The sequence below is a fragment of the Carettochelys insculpta genome, chromosome 1 (genome assembly GCF_033958435.1).
Source record: "Carettochelys insculpta isolate YL-2023 chromosome 1, ASM3395843v1, whole genome shotgun sequence".
Taxonomy (NCBI): domain Eukaryota; kingdom Metazoa; phylum Chordata; order Testudines; family Carettochelyidae; genus Carettochelys; species Carettochelys insculpta.
This window is the reverse complement of record NC_134137.1, coordinates 265,431,368-265,448,300: the sequence shown is the minus strand read 5'-3', so window position 1 is coordinate 265,448,300 and position 16,933 is coordinate 265,431,368. Positions and strand designations below refer to the sequence as shown.

General features: G+C 43.3%; 1 protein-coding gene across 4 annotated transcripts in view; it reads right to left on the bottom strand.

Moving 5' to 3' along the window:
• BICD1 (BICD cargo adaptor 1) overlaps nucleotides 1-16,933 on the bottom strand; it is a 250,830-nt gene that overhangs the window by 65,061 nt on the left and 168,836 nt on the right. For 2 of the 4 annotated variants that reach the window (XM_074983788.1, XM_074983791.1), the window contains exons 3-4: nucleotides 11,637-11,789; nucleotides 6,751-7,188 (exon numbers count right to left, since the gene is read on the bottom strand). In XM_074983788.1, coding sequence (XP_074839889.1) covers nucleotides 6,751-7,188; nucleotides 11,637-11,789 — 591 coding nt within the window. Of the gene's footprint in view, nucleotides 1-6,750; nucleotides 7,222-11,636; nucleotides 11,790-16,933 lie in introns of all 4 variants that reach the window. The other 2 variants (XM_074983789.1, XM_074983790.1) reach the window with 2 other exon arrangements.

Sequence of the window (16,933 nt, the reverse complement as noted above, 5' to 3'; positions counted from 1 at the left end):
CCACTTTAAAGCAACTCTTTAAAAATCTGGCTTAAATCTTGTATGTGCAAGCAGAAGGGAGAAAATTGCTCTCTCTTTAACTCGCTGAATATATAAGCAGAAAAACCGGGGACAAACTTTAGTACAGTTTTCTTCATTTCTTGTACAACATAAACAGCATATGCACATCCTTGAACATACAAAATTGTTAGTAATTTTAGTTCCCATTCTAATCTAAGGCTACTGAAGAGGTTAGTCAAATTCCATGGCTATAGCAAGATCTTCTTCAGTTCAGTCTTGGCCTCTGCCGCGACCTTACTCTCCCCCTTCTCCTCTGTTCATCAGACTACATGCTGGGAGCATTTTTGGTCAGCCCTGCCTTTTTTGAGTGTCTAGTTTATTAAAAACACCCAGACAGGTTGAACTTCTCTAATCTGGAACACTCTCATCTGGCAAACTCAGTAATCCAGCATGATTTTTAGTTAGCCAGATGACCATTTACCGTGGGTGTGGCCGAGTTTCCCGTGGGCCTATAAAACTTGTTTACAGCCACGAGTCTTGGCTCTCAGTGTTTTGTGCTGTTATTTAGCTGTAACTTACCCCTACATGTCTTCTAAGAGCCCAGTAAGCAGGGGAAGTGTTAGTAATGCTGCTAGGCAATACTGACCTCCCGTCGTCTGGAAAATTCTCAAGTCCAGACTAGTCAGGTCCCAAGGGGGTGCCAGATGAGAGAGGTTCAACCTGTAGTTTACAACACAGAACTTCCAACCAGCCTTCCTTTGTTGGCTCATACTCTTGGTTCATTGTTCCTAGACCAACCCCTGCAGAGATTTGTATCATGGAAGGCTTCTGCTCCCTGCAAATCTCTCTTCTCAGTCTAGTTTTCATTGAACCCTTTTTAGTTGGGGTTCATCCTGCTTTAAGCAGGGAGTTGGACTAGATGACCTCCTAATGTCTCTTCAAACCCTAATCATCTAAGATTCTTTAGTGGAACATTGGTTTGCCACAGGCCTGTACTCAGGAAATTAGGGGGGCGGGTTGGGTTGGTTTTTTTGTAAATATGGACTGCAATTTTTTAAAATGTAAATTAATTCAAAATAGTCATACAACGAGTGTGCAGAAGAGAGATTAATGAAAAAATGTGAGTGGAAACGGTGCTTTGGGTTGTGGGGGGGAAGTGTGTTCAGAATCAGTGGAACAAACTGTAAACCCTGCATATAATTTAAACCACTTCAAGGCAGAAGGTACTACAGCACCCCACCCACCCCCACGCCATTAGTTCCATCATGAATGAGAGTTACTGTATTCCGGTGCCCATGACTGCTTAAACTAATAAGAAACAATCCTCTGTTACCACATTATTGCTCAATGCAGACATCTTCTGTGGTGAAGGAAATTAATGGGAATCTTTATGATGACTCTGAAGAACACAAATCAGTTCTAGAAAAATAGTTTCTCTCGAAAAATTTCAGACTGGCAAAATAAAGGGATAGGTGGATGGAGAGAATTATCTGTTTGCAGGTACAAAAGGAGAGTGTTAAGAATCGTGTGTCTGGAATTCATGTATTAACTGGAATACAAGGTGAGAAATTTAAAGACCTCAATGTGATCAATAAAATGTATTTTAGTTAGCTTTATAATACAAGATGGCACTAGTATGTTACTGAGTCTTAAAGTTACTAATGCATGCTTAAAAAGAAAGCAACAGCAAACTCCTGAATATTAATGACTTTTTCTGCTGTTTCTCAGCAAACTATTTGTATTTTTCTTCCTATAATCTGCTAGGTTTTTCTTCCACCCACAGCAGACTTCTAGAAATAGGGTGTTACATTTAAGTCTAATTTGGGGTTTTTTTTTGGACAACAAAATTAGTAGTTTACTACTTTTACCATTGTGTAAAACTAAAAAACAACCCAAATGAACTGTGTGTGTTTCTCACTGCATATTTCTCTACAAGGATTTCAGTTTTTGACATATTTTTCCCCACTGTGAGTCAATTGTTCATACTGAACTAGGGGAATCAAATTTATCGTTGTTTACTTTGTTAACAAGACAAGTTTAACCATAACCCAATGATGGAAAATGAGAGGAACTTCTGAATAGCAAACTTCCATGATGAAACCTGATGTCTAATCTCATTTTCTTGGATAGAAAAGTACTGGGAGTGTTATGGACACTGAAGAAGGTCGGAGAGGGAAAACAGAAGCAGAACTGAGTATACATACACGAAGGGTTAATCACCTTAATCCACAGATAGTCACACTGAAGTAAAAGGGAGTAAGATGTTACTGAACCAGTGTCATGATACCAGAATGTGGCCCTAACATATTCCGCAAAAGGAAATGGATTCTAGAAGTGAAAGCAGTCTGGAAAAAGTGAGAATCATAGAATCATAGACATGCAGGGCTGGAAGGGACCTTGAGAGGTCGTCTTGTGTAACCTCCTGCACTGAAGCAGGGTCAAGTAAACCTGAACTGCTCCTGCAGTTGTTTGTCCCAACTGTTCCTGAAAAACCTGCAACAACTGGGATACCACAACCTCCATTGGAAGCCTATTCTAGTGCTTAACCACTAATATAGTTATAATGTTTTTCCTAATATCTATAAGTGAGTTAGCTGCTCATGTGCCTTCTTCTGGTCTTGTGCCTTTGCCCTGCCTTGGCCTTTAATCTCTCTCTTCCAGGCCCTTTTACAGAGATTACATACTTGCTCATCCAATCACCACCCTTACTGGGACCTGACGGGGCCATCCCAAGGCATACACAGCTGCTTCCAGAGCACAACTAAATTTGGGCCACCGCTTTGCTCCAAATAAAGTAGGGCCCTATACGGCCCCTGCGTGTGCCTAGTGCTGCCTCAAGCAGCACCGATCCCCTAGCCTCCATTCCTCCTCCTTGATGCAGACATCCCAATTCCTGACCCCTGGACTGCCTGCTCTGCCTCCCTGCTTCATGGCCCAACCCCTCAGTTCAGCAGCTCCCCCACCGGCTCCACCTTCCAGCCCAGTGGCTGAATCCCCACACCTTGCTCTGATGGCTCCCCGCTCAGCTCTGGTGGCCCCAAACCCACTGCCCCTCTGCTCCGCCTCCCCACCCATAGCTCTGGTGGGCTGCACTGCTCCCTTTTCCACCTGCTTCCCCACCAGCCTCCCTGTCCTGATCCTGCCCTGACCAGCCCAGGGCACAGCCCCACACCCTGCAGAGATGGTCTGTAGCTCCCCAGCAGGGAAAGAGGGCACAGGTGCTTGGTCTGCACAGGGCACCCAAATTCGTAAGGATGTCTGTGGGTCTGGGTTTATTCAGACAAATAACTCCAAAGTAAAACTGGTACAAATAACTGTGTGCGTGCCTGCGCTGTTCTTAAAATAGGGGTGACAAAAAGCCCAGTTTGAGGTTATTTATTGAGGACCGTCTCCTGTTCACCTGCATTGCGGCTCTTGAAGGATTGATTTTGTAACTGAATTTGAAAAAAATGTCTCTTCTTGCTGTTTTGTTTTTTTGTATATGGAGATGCACATCTCATAGAGCTGGAAGGGACCTTGGGAGGTTATCGAGTCCAGTCCCCTGCCCTCTTGGCAGGACCAAGCAACATCCCTTTTTTTTACTTTTCCTGTTTGCCCCAGATCCCTAAATGGGCCCCTCATGGTTGCAGACCCCCTGAACTGACCTAGCCCCTCTGCCTGGCTGAGCCCTGGGACAGCCCAAGATCCTCTGGCTCAGGGCACTGGGTAGGAAGTACTGAGGCCTGCATGTGCCACAGTCTGACCAGGGACTGGTTTTCTGCAGGGCCCTGGAAACAAGATGAGCCCTGCTGGTCGGGACATGGAGGAGCAGTAGGGCTAAGAGGACAAAGCAGGAAGAGGACAGGAAGAGGTGGAGCACCTAGAGGACTAATGGGTGGACAAAAGAGGCAACAGGTAACTGAATGAAGCCTGGTGCCCATCTGCACTCACCAGCCACAACTCACAGCGTGCAGCCACTGCCAGCCAGAAATGGGATGGGGGCAAGATCCTGCTGGTGAGAACTAGCACACTGGGGCTGTGTCTACACTAGCCCCAAACTTCGAAATGGCCATTTGCGTGGCCATTTCGAAGTTTACTAATGAAGTGTTGAAATACATATTCAGCACCTCATTAGCATGCAGGCGGCCGCGGCAAATTGACGCTGCTCACCGCCGCGCAGCTTGTCCCGACGCGGGTCCTTCTCGAAAGGACCCCGCCTACTTCGAAGTGCCCTTATTCCTATAAGCAGATGGGAATAAGGGGACTTCGAAGTAGGCGGGGTCCTTTCGAAAAGGAGCCCCGTTGGGATGAGCTGCGCGGCAGCGAGCTGCGTCAATTTTGAAGTGCCGTGGCCGCCCGCATGCTAATGAGGCACTGAATATGCATTTCAGCGCTTCATTAGTAAACTTCGAAATGGCCATTTACATGGCCATTTCGAAGTTTGGGGCTAGTGTAGACATGGCCTGGCTGTGCTGACAGACCAGCAGGGGTACAACCAGCCCCATATGCAGCATCCACACCTGCCCCAAGCCTTGCACAACACCCTCCCACCCCCTTGCTCTCCCCGAGGCTCACTGGCCAGTGGACGTCTGCTCCCCCTGCCACACTCACTACTAGTGGGAGCAAGGATCTGGCCAGCTGCAGGACCCACCATACTGATGGGGCTGAGATGGGAGAGAGATAGAAAATACAGGACAATTTGCCTGTTTTCTTAAAAATAGTTGGGACACCAGCAGGATGGGTTAATTACAGGACTGCCCCTTTAAAAACAGGACATCTGGTCATCCTGGATATGTTCTTTGACACTGGTAAACCAGCTCAGGATGAAATTAACAGATCAGTTCACCTGTGTGCGATCTTAAAGACATGCCAAGAGGAACTGCCAGGTAATCAGGCTAATTTACTGCATGCAAGTAATGAAGGAATGTTAATTAGACTTCCAAATATAAGCAGTTCACTTGTGTTGACAAAAATCAAGAGTAGACACTAAATTGTATTTGTTTATATTTACCTACATTTCTTAAGATGGTACCAGTGTAACCAAATTAACTTTTCTCATTTTGCGTTTGCCTTTATGTTACATATGCAACTACTACTATATAAGTTTGTGCTTAGATCACAAGCATGTATTTAACATTTAAATGTAAAAGTATTTGACAAAACACTTGGTGGTTATCACAATGCATATAAAAGACCGAAACCTCAGTGCTGAAGCGTTCAGTCTTCATAGCAAGGCCCTTAGGACTGGCCACAGACTCATCTGTTCTTTGGTGAGACTGTCCTTCTAGGAAGGCACCTGCCCACTGGTTCTTTATGTCAGGCAGCTATAAATAAGGATTTATGGGACTGATCCAACGGGTCTGATCTTTCTTGATGCTATCTGGGCACTATTCCAGATGCAAGATAGATCTCCCTATATCAACCGTGGGAAAACCCCGAGGAATTTAGGAAGGACCCTAAGGGTAGGTCTACACAGCAAAGTTCATTTGAAGTAATTACCTTAGTGTCTACACAACGCAACTGCTATTTCGAAATAATTCCAAAATAGCGGTTGGCTTATTTCAAAATTGGTAAAACTCATTCTATGAGGAATAGCATCTATTTTGAAATAGCTATTTTGAAATAGGTGCCTTTAAGGCAGGGAAAAGAGCCTGTTTCAAAATAAGCCATGATGTGTCCAATGGCTGTATTTCGAAATAGACTCTATTGTGTGTAGAGGCTGTATTTCAAAATAGCCAAGTGTTATTTTGAAATGCACTTTTGTGTGTGTGTGTGTAGCAGCATTGTTCCAGAATAGCTTATTTCGTAATAAGGCTGCTGTGTAGACGTACCTTCAGAGACTTATGGAGAATTAATAGGCATTACACCTCTGCTACCAAGTGGACTCAGATTCTGAACCAAGTGTAATGTTTCTTATCTGCTTAGACATTTTAATAACTCTTACTTCTTTCTTTTTTCTGAATTAATACATTTTTAGTTTACTTTAATAAGAATTGGCTTCCAGTTCTGTTTTTGGTGAGATCCTGAAGTGTCCAGGGACTGGGGAGAGTGACTGTACTTTTGGGACTGAAAGAACCTCACGTTTGGTGTTTTTGGTTTTAATAACCTGACATCCTAAAGTCCAGTTTGTCTGGGCTGGGATGTTGACAGGGCTGTATGTGACTCCTTGGTAAAACTCATATAAGGATTTGGGGCAGACTTCTGTGACTCACGTGGTAAAATTGAACTGCAGAATATGCTATCAGTTTGGGTACCGTTTTCTGACAGCTTGTCCTGATTTTGGAATTCTTAGCTGTGACCCACTCTGGGCACTGTGATACCCTTCTCCAGTGGTTTGGAACCACACCTGTCTCCACCTCCACCCTCCCAGGAGCTCTTGAAGATCTACCATTATCCAGGAGGAGCAGCTTTCATAAGTCAGTGCTTTGAGGGCACCGTTCAGTTTCCTGGCTTGATTTTTAAACTATTCTTTTTGCTAGACCTGCAACCCTTTGTGAATTCTCCTCTCCTGCCACCTGCAGCACACACGTTAAACACTGCTGCACCCCTTTATCCCCTCTTCCCTTAGTTTCTGATCATTTCATGCCTTGCACAACGTACCCTATTCTCTCAATTGAACTTTTCTTCCCCTAGAGATGTGGAAATTAGAAAACACCCAGGCAGAAAACTAAGAGCAGGTAAAATACACGGTCGGGAATATGATCATAGACAAGTGAATCAGTCAGTAGCAGTACAGACTGGCGTCACCAGGTGAAAAAGCTGAGCTCTTACCTGCACGAGTTGCTGCTTCAGTTTCTGCATTTCTGATATGTTGAGCTCACTGAAAAGATCAGAGACTGGGTGCAGAGTTTCTCCTTTCCTAACTGTGGCAGTCCGGTAATCTCCATTCAGTTTCACGAGAGGCCCATGGATGTGCCCATTCATTTTGTCATCATTATTAGGTTCGCTCCCATCCTCTGAAAACTTTAATCCATCTACTGATATATTAATATGGCTACTGTACATGCTATCGTTGAGGTTGATATACTGGGAGAGTTCCTTCCTCAGATTGTTCTTTTGCTCCCTTTCATTTTTTAACGTCTCCAGGGCTTCCTCCAGCTGATGCTCGGCAATCTCCTTCAATCGGATGGCGTCTTCTAGCTGGCTATTAAGCAATACTGTCTCCTCCTCAAATCGTTTAATCTCATGCTTTAAACCTTCATATTCAACCTGAATTAGACAAGACAAAGGACATTCATAACACTAAAACTTGGAGCTTAAAAACCTGCCACTCATTAGCCTGATTGAACTAGGCACTAAATAGCCAAAAATTACTTAGACCAGCCATTGCCTGTAGTTGCAAAGAGCCTCATGCTGAGGAAATTCATGAAGAAACGTGTATGTCATGTACCCCATTGTATTAGTTTTCAGTTTTATATTGCACTGCACATGTTTTCAAGAGGCAAGAATCAGGATGGAAGAATAGTCTTTGACCTGAAGCTACAACAGGAAATACACTTCTATTATTAGGTATAAGTAATTTTGGCATATTTTGGCATTGTGTGTCGATAGAGGCTAATTATACTGTTTGGCTAATCAAACATGGGTATTTCTAAGGAGTCTGTCACTGTGGTATTTAACTTTTCTGAGGCAATCACAGTGTGTCAAGTTTTCTATTCTGTAGAGAGGTAAAGGTTTGTTTTAAGATCATTCAGTGAGGTTTTATTTCACAAATGAAAGGACAGACTAATAACCCAACTTGTTGGAACTGCAAGATGTCCTGAAGTGGCAGCAATTTTAAAATAGAGATAGACTTTCAACAATCCAAAAATATAATAGCAGTGGTCAAGCATGGGATACAGATTCCATTTTAAGGCACTGACACCTGGTCTCCCAGTCCTTTAACAGGCCAGAATGAAATTCTTCCCCTGCTGAGCTGGTGTTGGTCACTCTAGTTTTTACTGATAGATAAATCTCTCACTTCCTCACAGAGCAGCCAGGCAGCTCTACATGCAGCATGCTAGCATGGCTGAGGAAAATGGCAGCTACTCCTCCTAAGTAACTACTAAGATTTTAGAAAGGCAGAGAGTGACTCATCCCATCACAGCTGTAACAACTTGCTGTAGGGGGGAAATGGAGATGCTATCTGCTGCACCAGACATGGGCAAAAACACAGGAGACAGTCTCACTAGCTTCTACAGTGTGAGAGTGAGCCCCGGCTACTGAATAGCAATGAGAAAGGTTCTTATGCTAGAATAAGCACCTGATCAGTTAAGACACAGGTATGTTTTTGACAAGAATAATTGCTTGAGTCACCCAGCAATACTGGAATTCTGATTCTTCTGTCAGTGACACAAAAGGTGGCAGCAAAAATACAAGATATTAAATCCAAACAAAATAGGTTTATACTTGGTTCTTTTTTCACCATAACAAAATTAATTTATTAGCAGCAATTCTCAAACTGTATGTACAATAAAGGGGCAGATATTTATTTCGCTCGTGTCATGCAAGTGGTTTAAAGCGGGAGGTGTAGGGGAGAGAAGGCAGAGGTCAGAGAAAGTTAAAAGTATTGTCTGGCACTTCACCTGCCCCCAGAATCCCCTGAACGGGTTCTGTGTCTTTAACTAGTCATCATTTAAAATGCACAGGAAATAATGTTCCATTTTTTTTCCACTTTCTTGTTGATGTACAAGACACTGGTAAAAATCAAACGGAAACTTACTGACCATACTATGCAAACTGACCATACACAACGTCCCGTTAAATACAAACACTTAAAAAATAAAACCAAGAGAAAAATATTTTTCACTAATCAATTTCAGTTATAGAGTTTTTTGTTCATTATATACCAGAACCAGACAATTTTCTGACAGAAAGATAAATTAACATTTCCATTTTCCAGTCAGCCCTACTTGTTAAAATGGTAGCTTTAAACAAATAGCCTGTGGCCACACTACCCCTCCCTTCCAGAAGAGGCATGTTGATGAGGGATTTCGGACCATGCTAATGAGGCACTGACATGCATATGCAATGCCTCAATAGCATAATGGCGGCCGCGTGAAATTTGAAAATACCACTTTTGGCATGAATGCCGACCGCGTAGTTCAGAGTCTTTCGAAAGGACCCCCTGATTTTGAAAGCCCCTTTTTCCTGTTTGGTTTTAGGAAGAAGGGGCTTTTGAAATAGGGGGTCGTTTCAAAAGGCCCCTGGCTATACAGGTGGCATGCGTTTTCAAAGCGGCACTTTTGAATCATGTATGGCCGCCATTACGCTAATGAGGCACTGCATATTCATCTCAATGCCTCATTAGCATCTTCCGAAATCCCTCATTAACATGCCTCTTCCAAAAGGAAGAGATAGTGTGGCCACGGCCATAGTGGTATGTTTGTAATTTAATAATATTCCTTTAATATTTTAAATTTTAAAATTCAGATTAAAAAGCTCAGATTCAATAGTACAATGATGTCTTTTGACAGAGGAGGGAAGAAATTGGTTTTCAAGCAAATGTTGAAAAATTCCTGTGTGAAAAAACATTTCTAATTCATACAATTTGGCAGACAGTACCAGCTGCATTTTCCATGCCTGGTTTGAAATGTTGTTTCATTTGGTGTCTACACAAACATTTAAAAAGCAGAATTTAAATATAAGAATGTAAAAGGAATGGGTCCCTAGCAATTATAGCAAGTTCTTTTTGGCTTGGGTACTCAGTGGACAGTTGAGGACTTTTTATTTGGGAGCTGGATAACAGCCAGTCTTTAGAACTGAAACCTTCAGATTGCTCAGTGCAGATAAAACAGATCAGAAAAGATAGTGACCGATTTTATTGGGAATTTTTTTGAAAATTTGGAGATTTACCCTGGATTCTGAGATTTGGATTCAGTGGTCAAAAGTCTGTGTTACAGTTGTTTTGTGGAGTAGTTAATATCTCTATTCTCCTGATTATACACATAAGCTGCATACAGTAGAAATTCTCATGAAAAACAGATTTCTGTGAATAGTAGCTAGCTTTTACATTACCATTTTTCTCAGATACTTTTTCCAAATGCTAAAAAAGATGTGATAATAAAATATCAAAGGACTCAGTAATACATGATTTAATAAATTTAAGTATATGCAGGACCAATCTCTTATGAAATTTCAAAATATTTTACTAGTTTTAAGAGCATACTGAAAAGATTTGATTCAAAAATACTGCTTCTTTAAAGTCAATCAAAATACACCAACTATTTTTTATTCTTTATGAAGCCTCAGTATTCAGGTTCATTAAGAGTGAGGTGTTGTAACAGAAATAAACACTTGTGAATAGTTTTCTTCTGGTGGAAGCTATGACAGCCCATTCAGGGATCTAGTTTTCCATGATCTGTGCACGTCATTCCCATGAAGCCAGTGAAAATATCACCTGTGCCTCAAAGGAGAAATACAGTGGCCTGTATAATACCTCTCTGAGGAAAACCAATCTGCTGGAAATTTTAGAAATTTATGTCAAGGTGGGGTGGAATAACAGGGGTGGGGCTGTCACACATGGGGTAAGGGGGGAGGGGGAAGGAAAGGAAACTTGGGGTACATCTACACCAGGAGCTACCTTTGAAGTTAACTTCGAAGTTAGGCATTACTTTGAAGTAGCCAGCAGAGTGTCTATACACATTTTCCCTTACTTCAAAGTTAACTTTAAAGTAAGGACCCCAACTTCTAAGTCCTTACTCCATTCCTGGGAACGTAGTGCCCTACTTCAAAGTTTAACTTCGAAGTAGGGTATGTGTAGATGCTCAACTTCAAAGTTGCTTATTTCAAAGTTGTACTTTGAAGTAAGCAACTTCAAACTTATTTTTGTAGTGCAGCCACAGCTTAGGAATCTGGCTCTCTGATAGCCATGTCCCCTGTTGTGCTATCTTGTTTTTCTAAGTGCTTCAATTCTCAAAATGTTACGATGGGTAAAATATTAGCAATAGTTAGATGAAATAGCACTGCAAATCCTGATGGCAACAAGATAGCTTTGTTAACAAACTCCCACTAAAAATAGTGGCAATCTTGAATACTCAGTAAAAACCCTAACTATCCAGTTGAGCATTTTAGGATTTAAAAAGGAATTTCATGTTATGGAGGCAGGAAGTAATTACAATCTGTTAAAAATTAATGCATTGCCTTATAATTTGTAGTCTACTGCTGGCACGGACTGTGTTTGAAAGAAGAAAAATATTGGCAATTTAACCACCTGAATTGTATATTTACTGATTTACTTACAAGATCACATTTTTGACAGAACATGTTTTGTTCAACCACCGAGACACCAGGTTTCTTGACTATTTCACCAACAATAACATTTTTCACAGAAAAATTTACATTTGTCAGAGTAGCATTTCTAAATGTCATATATGTATAAGTGGGTCTGACCAGCTCTTTGACATCAGTAGGGGTTGTGCTCATGTACTCAGCAGAGAGCAATCTTGCTTACAGTCAGTTGCAGTGGAATTTCAGCTTGTCATGGAAACTTGGGTTCAATTCAGCAATTCAGGAAGATTTCCAATGCCATAGTTTCCCAAGATTATTATTTTACAATAACCAGCAAGATACGAAAAATCTTGTACCAGCTTAATTTAAACTAGGTCAAATTATGCAGTTTTAAGTCAATTTCTGTTGTACATTTTTAGTCTATCCTCTAAGATCTCATCTGTGCTTACTTGGTTCTGTTTCAGTGTGGACACCAGTTTTTGCAAAGTGATATTTTCTTCTTCAAGCTCTGTGTAATCCTGAAGAAGTCTTGCTTCTCGGAACTTGTATTCTCGAATTTCATCTTTCATCCGTATTCTCTGCAGCTCTCCCATTTCATTACTCTGAGGAGGAGGAAAAAAACCCAACACATTACTATTTCATTCCCAGAAGCATGAATGGTAAACATGGCTACAGCATATTACAGGCACAGCAAACCAGCAATCAAAATGATTTAACAGTAGAGGTCAAAACGGCAGCATCACAACTTATAGGTTGTCATACCACAGGTTCCCATATTTGTTATATGACTGGATGTGTACAAATGAGCACATATGATATGTAAGCTTGAACAAAATAGGTCCAAGATTAATTTTCTAATTAAAAAGGCCTCCAATGTTCATTTTTATTTGCTAGAAGCCTGATTGAAAGGGTTAGATCAAAATACAATTACCTTGTTTTGCTGTAAAAAAAAAAAGACAGTATTATAAACTCCTACAGCAGAAGAAAGAAAAATGGTATCTGTCTTGCAAAGATAACTGTTAACCAAGATGAAGTAATATGAGAACCAACTGCATGTTCTGAAACCAAGTACAGGTATTTGTGTGCGGTACTATTCAGTGAGACCTGTTGCAAGTGACTCATAGGATTGAAAACTCAAGTTGTTCAACAGATGTGGTCTTCTAATAAAGTTCAAGTATTTCAAGGTAAAATGGGGCAGCTTCTTAGGACTAAACGTTACCAATAAGCATAATCTCTTGTTTCAGGATCTGCTGTATGTATAGAATAGTGTATGTGTGTGATGGAGTGGGAGGAGTGCATGTGTGAGACTCAGGCTGGATGTGTGTGAGACAAGCAGAGCAGCTCCCAGAGGCTAAGGATGACCCTGGGGCTATAACCTAGGCTGGCAGGTAACACCTCTGCCCTGAACAAAGAGGAGGGAGGAGCCGAGCTGGGTTTGAATCAGAGGGGGCAGTTGGAAGTGGGAGGGGAGAGGGAGCTGGAAGGCAGCCAGCGGGGCGAGGGGGAAGCTACACCCCAGAGGGGCACCCCTCGGGCTCCTCTCCCCAGGACGGGTTGGAATGACTTTCTCTGATTGCTGCACTGACTCTGCTGTGAGAAACTGGGCCTCTGTCGCCTAATAAACTTCCTATTCTACCTGCTGAGTGAGAGTCACTCCTGCCTGCGGCCAGGGTGCAGTGCATGGGGACCCCTGAACCCCATCACAATGTGTAAGTCATTTCAATAACACCCATACAAATTTTCTAGACAAACTCTTCTATACGTTTCAAGAACTGCCACCAAAAAGTTATTTGACTGCACCTAATTCTAAGCTTAACTAATATTTTGGCTCTAGAGTGAGGGTTTCCTAAGATGATTCTTAGTGGGTGAGTCAGATGTTGAAGTGACCTTTACTCTCTAAATCATCAGATATCAGAGACCTAATTTTAATGGTACATTTCTGTAACCCCACTGTCTTCTACGGAGTTACTCCTGATTTATAATTAGACTTGGAATGCTTAGATTCTTCTTGGTAAAGATTGACAAAACATCAATTTCACCCTTCACAAACCATTTCCATCAATAATAATCAAAATGTACAGATGGGCAAAGTAACAAACAGATGGCTTGAAAACTTATTAGGGCTTGATTTAAAGGTAAAATTTTAACACAGGATGTTGACAGTTTGCATTTTAGCAGTTATAAGACTTGATTTTTGAATCTTAATAGTTTACTCTCATTATATATTTATTGTCCAGTACATATAACTTCCTGCAGCTCTGAACATTTAGGCTGCGTCTACACGTGCACGCTACTTCGAAGTAGCGGCAGTAACTTCGAAATAGCGCCCGTCACGTCTACACGTGTTGGGCGCTATTTCGAAGTTGAAATCGACGTTAGGCGGCGAGACGTCGAAGTCGCTAACCCCATGAGCGGATGGGAATAGCGCCCTACTTCGACGTTCAACATCGAAGTAGGGACGTGTAGACGATCCGCGTCCCGCAACATCGAAATAGCGGGGTCCTCCATGGCGGCCATCAGCTGGGGGGTTGAGAGATACTCTCTCTCCAGCCCTTGCGGGGCTCTGTGGTCACCGTGGGCAGCAGCCCTTAGCCCAGGGCTTCTGGCTGCTGCTGCTGCAGCTGGGGGTCCGTGCTGCATATACAGGGTCTGCAACTAGTTGTTGGCTCTGTGTATCTTGCACTGTTTAATGAAAGTGTGTCTGGGAGGGGCCCTTTAAGGGAGCGACTTGCTGTGGAGTCCGCCCCGTGACCCTGTCTGCAGCTGTGCCTGGCTCCCTTATTTCGATGTGTGCTACTTTGGCGTGTAGACGTTCCCTCGCTGTGCCTATTTCGATGTTGGGCTGAGCAACGTCGAAGTTGAACATCGACGTTGCCAGCCCTGGAGGACGTGTAGACGTTATTTATCGAAATAGCCTATTTCGATGTCGCAACATCGAAATAAGCTATTTCGAAGTTGGGTGCACGTGTAGACGTAGCCTTAAAGTGATAAAAAATAAACCAAATGTGTATACCAGAATATTATATGTTGAAATTATATTAAAAAATTAAATTGTACCAACCCTATTTAGAATGGCATAGGTGAGAGTGGAGTCGGCAGCAACAGATATGGCCTGTTGGGGCAAGTGGGCCCACCACTGCTCTGTATACCGAACTCCTTTTGTTCATGATTGTAGGATGGAAATTTCTAAGGCAGATTATGGCATTCTGCTTAGATGCCCTATTCGAATTCTAAAGTCTGGAGTAGGCCTATAAACCCGTAGTTCAGAAACCCAGTTAGCATGAGTGGAAGCTTACACCCACTTGGGCCCCCTACATCTCACCCACAAGACCCAGGGAAGGTTGTCCTAACTCCGACAGAGCCTTGGAGTTTGGAGGGAGGGATAGGTGACCCAGCAACCACATTCCAAGAAGAGGCCCTGTATGTGAGAACAGAGATGCGGCTTCCTGCCATCCACTATCCCAGGATGGTACATAAAAACAAAAGTGCAAGTTCTATATACTGCTACTGTCTTTTACTTTAATCTTCTAGATAAGCACCCATGGATTATACCCATGCAAAGGCACCATCATTACTCCTGTAGACGCATCCTTACTCCAATAGAAACATAGTTGTCATTAGATGTCTGCTTTGTTTAAGTAACTTGTTCAGGAAAACCACCTGTGGTATCAGTGGTAAGGTGTTCTGTAAGCTATGGGCAGAGACATTGTGTAACCTTCTTAGATCCATGGCTTATTGTGCTTATTTTGTCTTGCTGCTAGAAGCTTCCAGGCTTGGGAAGCACTCATGCCATTGCTTCCCTCTGCCCATCAGCATACTATACAATCAATTGTAACCTATTGTCTAGCAGCGTCCACCGAGCCTGATAAGCGAAGTGACACTCCACTAGCGCTGTGCGTAATAAACTCTCCTGCTTGCCGTCATACAGGGTGTCCAGACTTTGCTTCCAACAATGATTCATGGCAGTAAGGACCATCTACCGCATCTTCTCCCCTGTAGAAGAGCGCTATAACAGCAGCACTAGCTGGGGGGGCACGAGTAAATATTCTATGGGATGAGGAATGACTACGATCACTACATGGTGATGGCACAGACTCTTATCTTGCTGTGCTGCCAGGAGCAGCAGAGAGAGAAGCTCTTAATAGTTATGGTTTCTTTGCAAAGGGAGCGCAATCACAGACATTATCTTTGTGAAAAGTTGAGCACTTCTCTAAAAAACAGGCACTACTGAACATGCATTCAGTGACTTGTGCGTATCTGCCTCTATATGCAGTGGCAGATTAGCCACTGGGCTAAGGGGGCCTGTGCCAAGAGGCCCCAGTCAAATGGGGCACCCCCACCTCTGTTCCCAGGCAGGAGTGCTGGGAGGGTGGGAGAAGTCCTTGTGCCTTGACCCTGCTCCCCAGCAGGAGTGTTGGGGGGTGAGGGAAGCCTCTGCTCCCTGACCCTGTTTACCAGTAGGGGTGCCAAAAGGGCAAGAGACACCTCTGCTCCCCAGCAGGAGTACCAGTTGAGGAGTGGGGCTGAATAATCCCCTTTGCCTCACCCCATGTCCCTGCCTGGAACACCGTGTGTATGTGGGGCAGAGGGGGGCACTGCAGGAGGAAGAGGTGGTATAATCAGCCTCTGTATGTACAAACTAATTCATAGCGCAGGGGTGGCCAATATGTGGCTCATGGGTCAGAATCCAGTCTGGAAAGCCTTTTGAGATGGCTCCCTGCTCCCTCCCCACACCAGGGTTCCCAAGGCTGGAGCTGCCAGTTGGGGAGGGGGCCCCAAGACTGCTGGGGACCCCTGCCCCCTGGCTTGTTCCCTGGGCCTGGAGGGCTGCTGGCAGGGCTCCGTGCCCCTGCTGGCTCCCAGCCCTATGGTTGATGGGGTTCCCCAGCCCAGCTCCCTGGGGTTGCAGCTGCCAGCTGGGCTCTATCCTCTGTGGGCTCCCAGCTCCAGAGCTGCCTGGGTTCCCCCACCACCATGCCGGGAAGCATGGTTGGGGCTGCTGAGGTGCTTGTACGGCATACTGGCACAAAAAAGCCCTCATTAAAAATAAAAACAAAACACAAAAACAAACAAGGAAAAACCAAAACTGACCCAATAATCAGTTACCTTGATCTAAAATGGCCAGAGATCAAAGAACCTGAATAAAAAAGCTTTTACCAAATCCTGATGCATTATTTCACTGATGCACTACAAGCAACTTTATTTTGGAAAAGGCTTTGAGATTCACTGAATGTGTCTGGCCAAATTAGGGAACCAATTTTTTTTCTCTAATACAACATACAGCAACTGAACAGGAAGCCTCAGTGATTATCATTCTTAAATTCATGGTCTTATAAAACCCCCAAGAATGCTCTTTCCTTTACCGTATATCACTGTTTGTCCTACACACTCCTGGAAGTATAAACAGAACCATATATAACGAGAACCCTAACAAATTCATGCCCATTAAAAATGCATCGCAGTCTGTGGACTCTGGTCTAATCCCCATGAATCCTTGTCTTTTGTGCGCTTTTACTCTATGCTATACAGATTTCATGGGGGAGACCAGCATTTCTCAAACTGGGGGGGGTCTGACCAAATAGGGAGGTGCAGGGGGGTTGCAACATTGTTTTAGGGGTGTCACAGTATTTCTACCCTTACTTCTGTGCTGTCTTCAGAACTATGTATGGAGGGTGGTAGGTGTTGACCAGGCCAGAAGATGTCTTTTATTATAATGTGTAATATTGTGGTATTTTCATTTTTATGA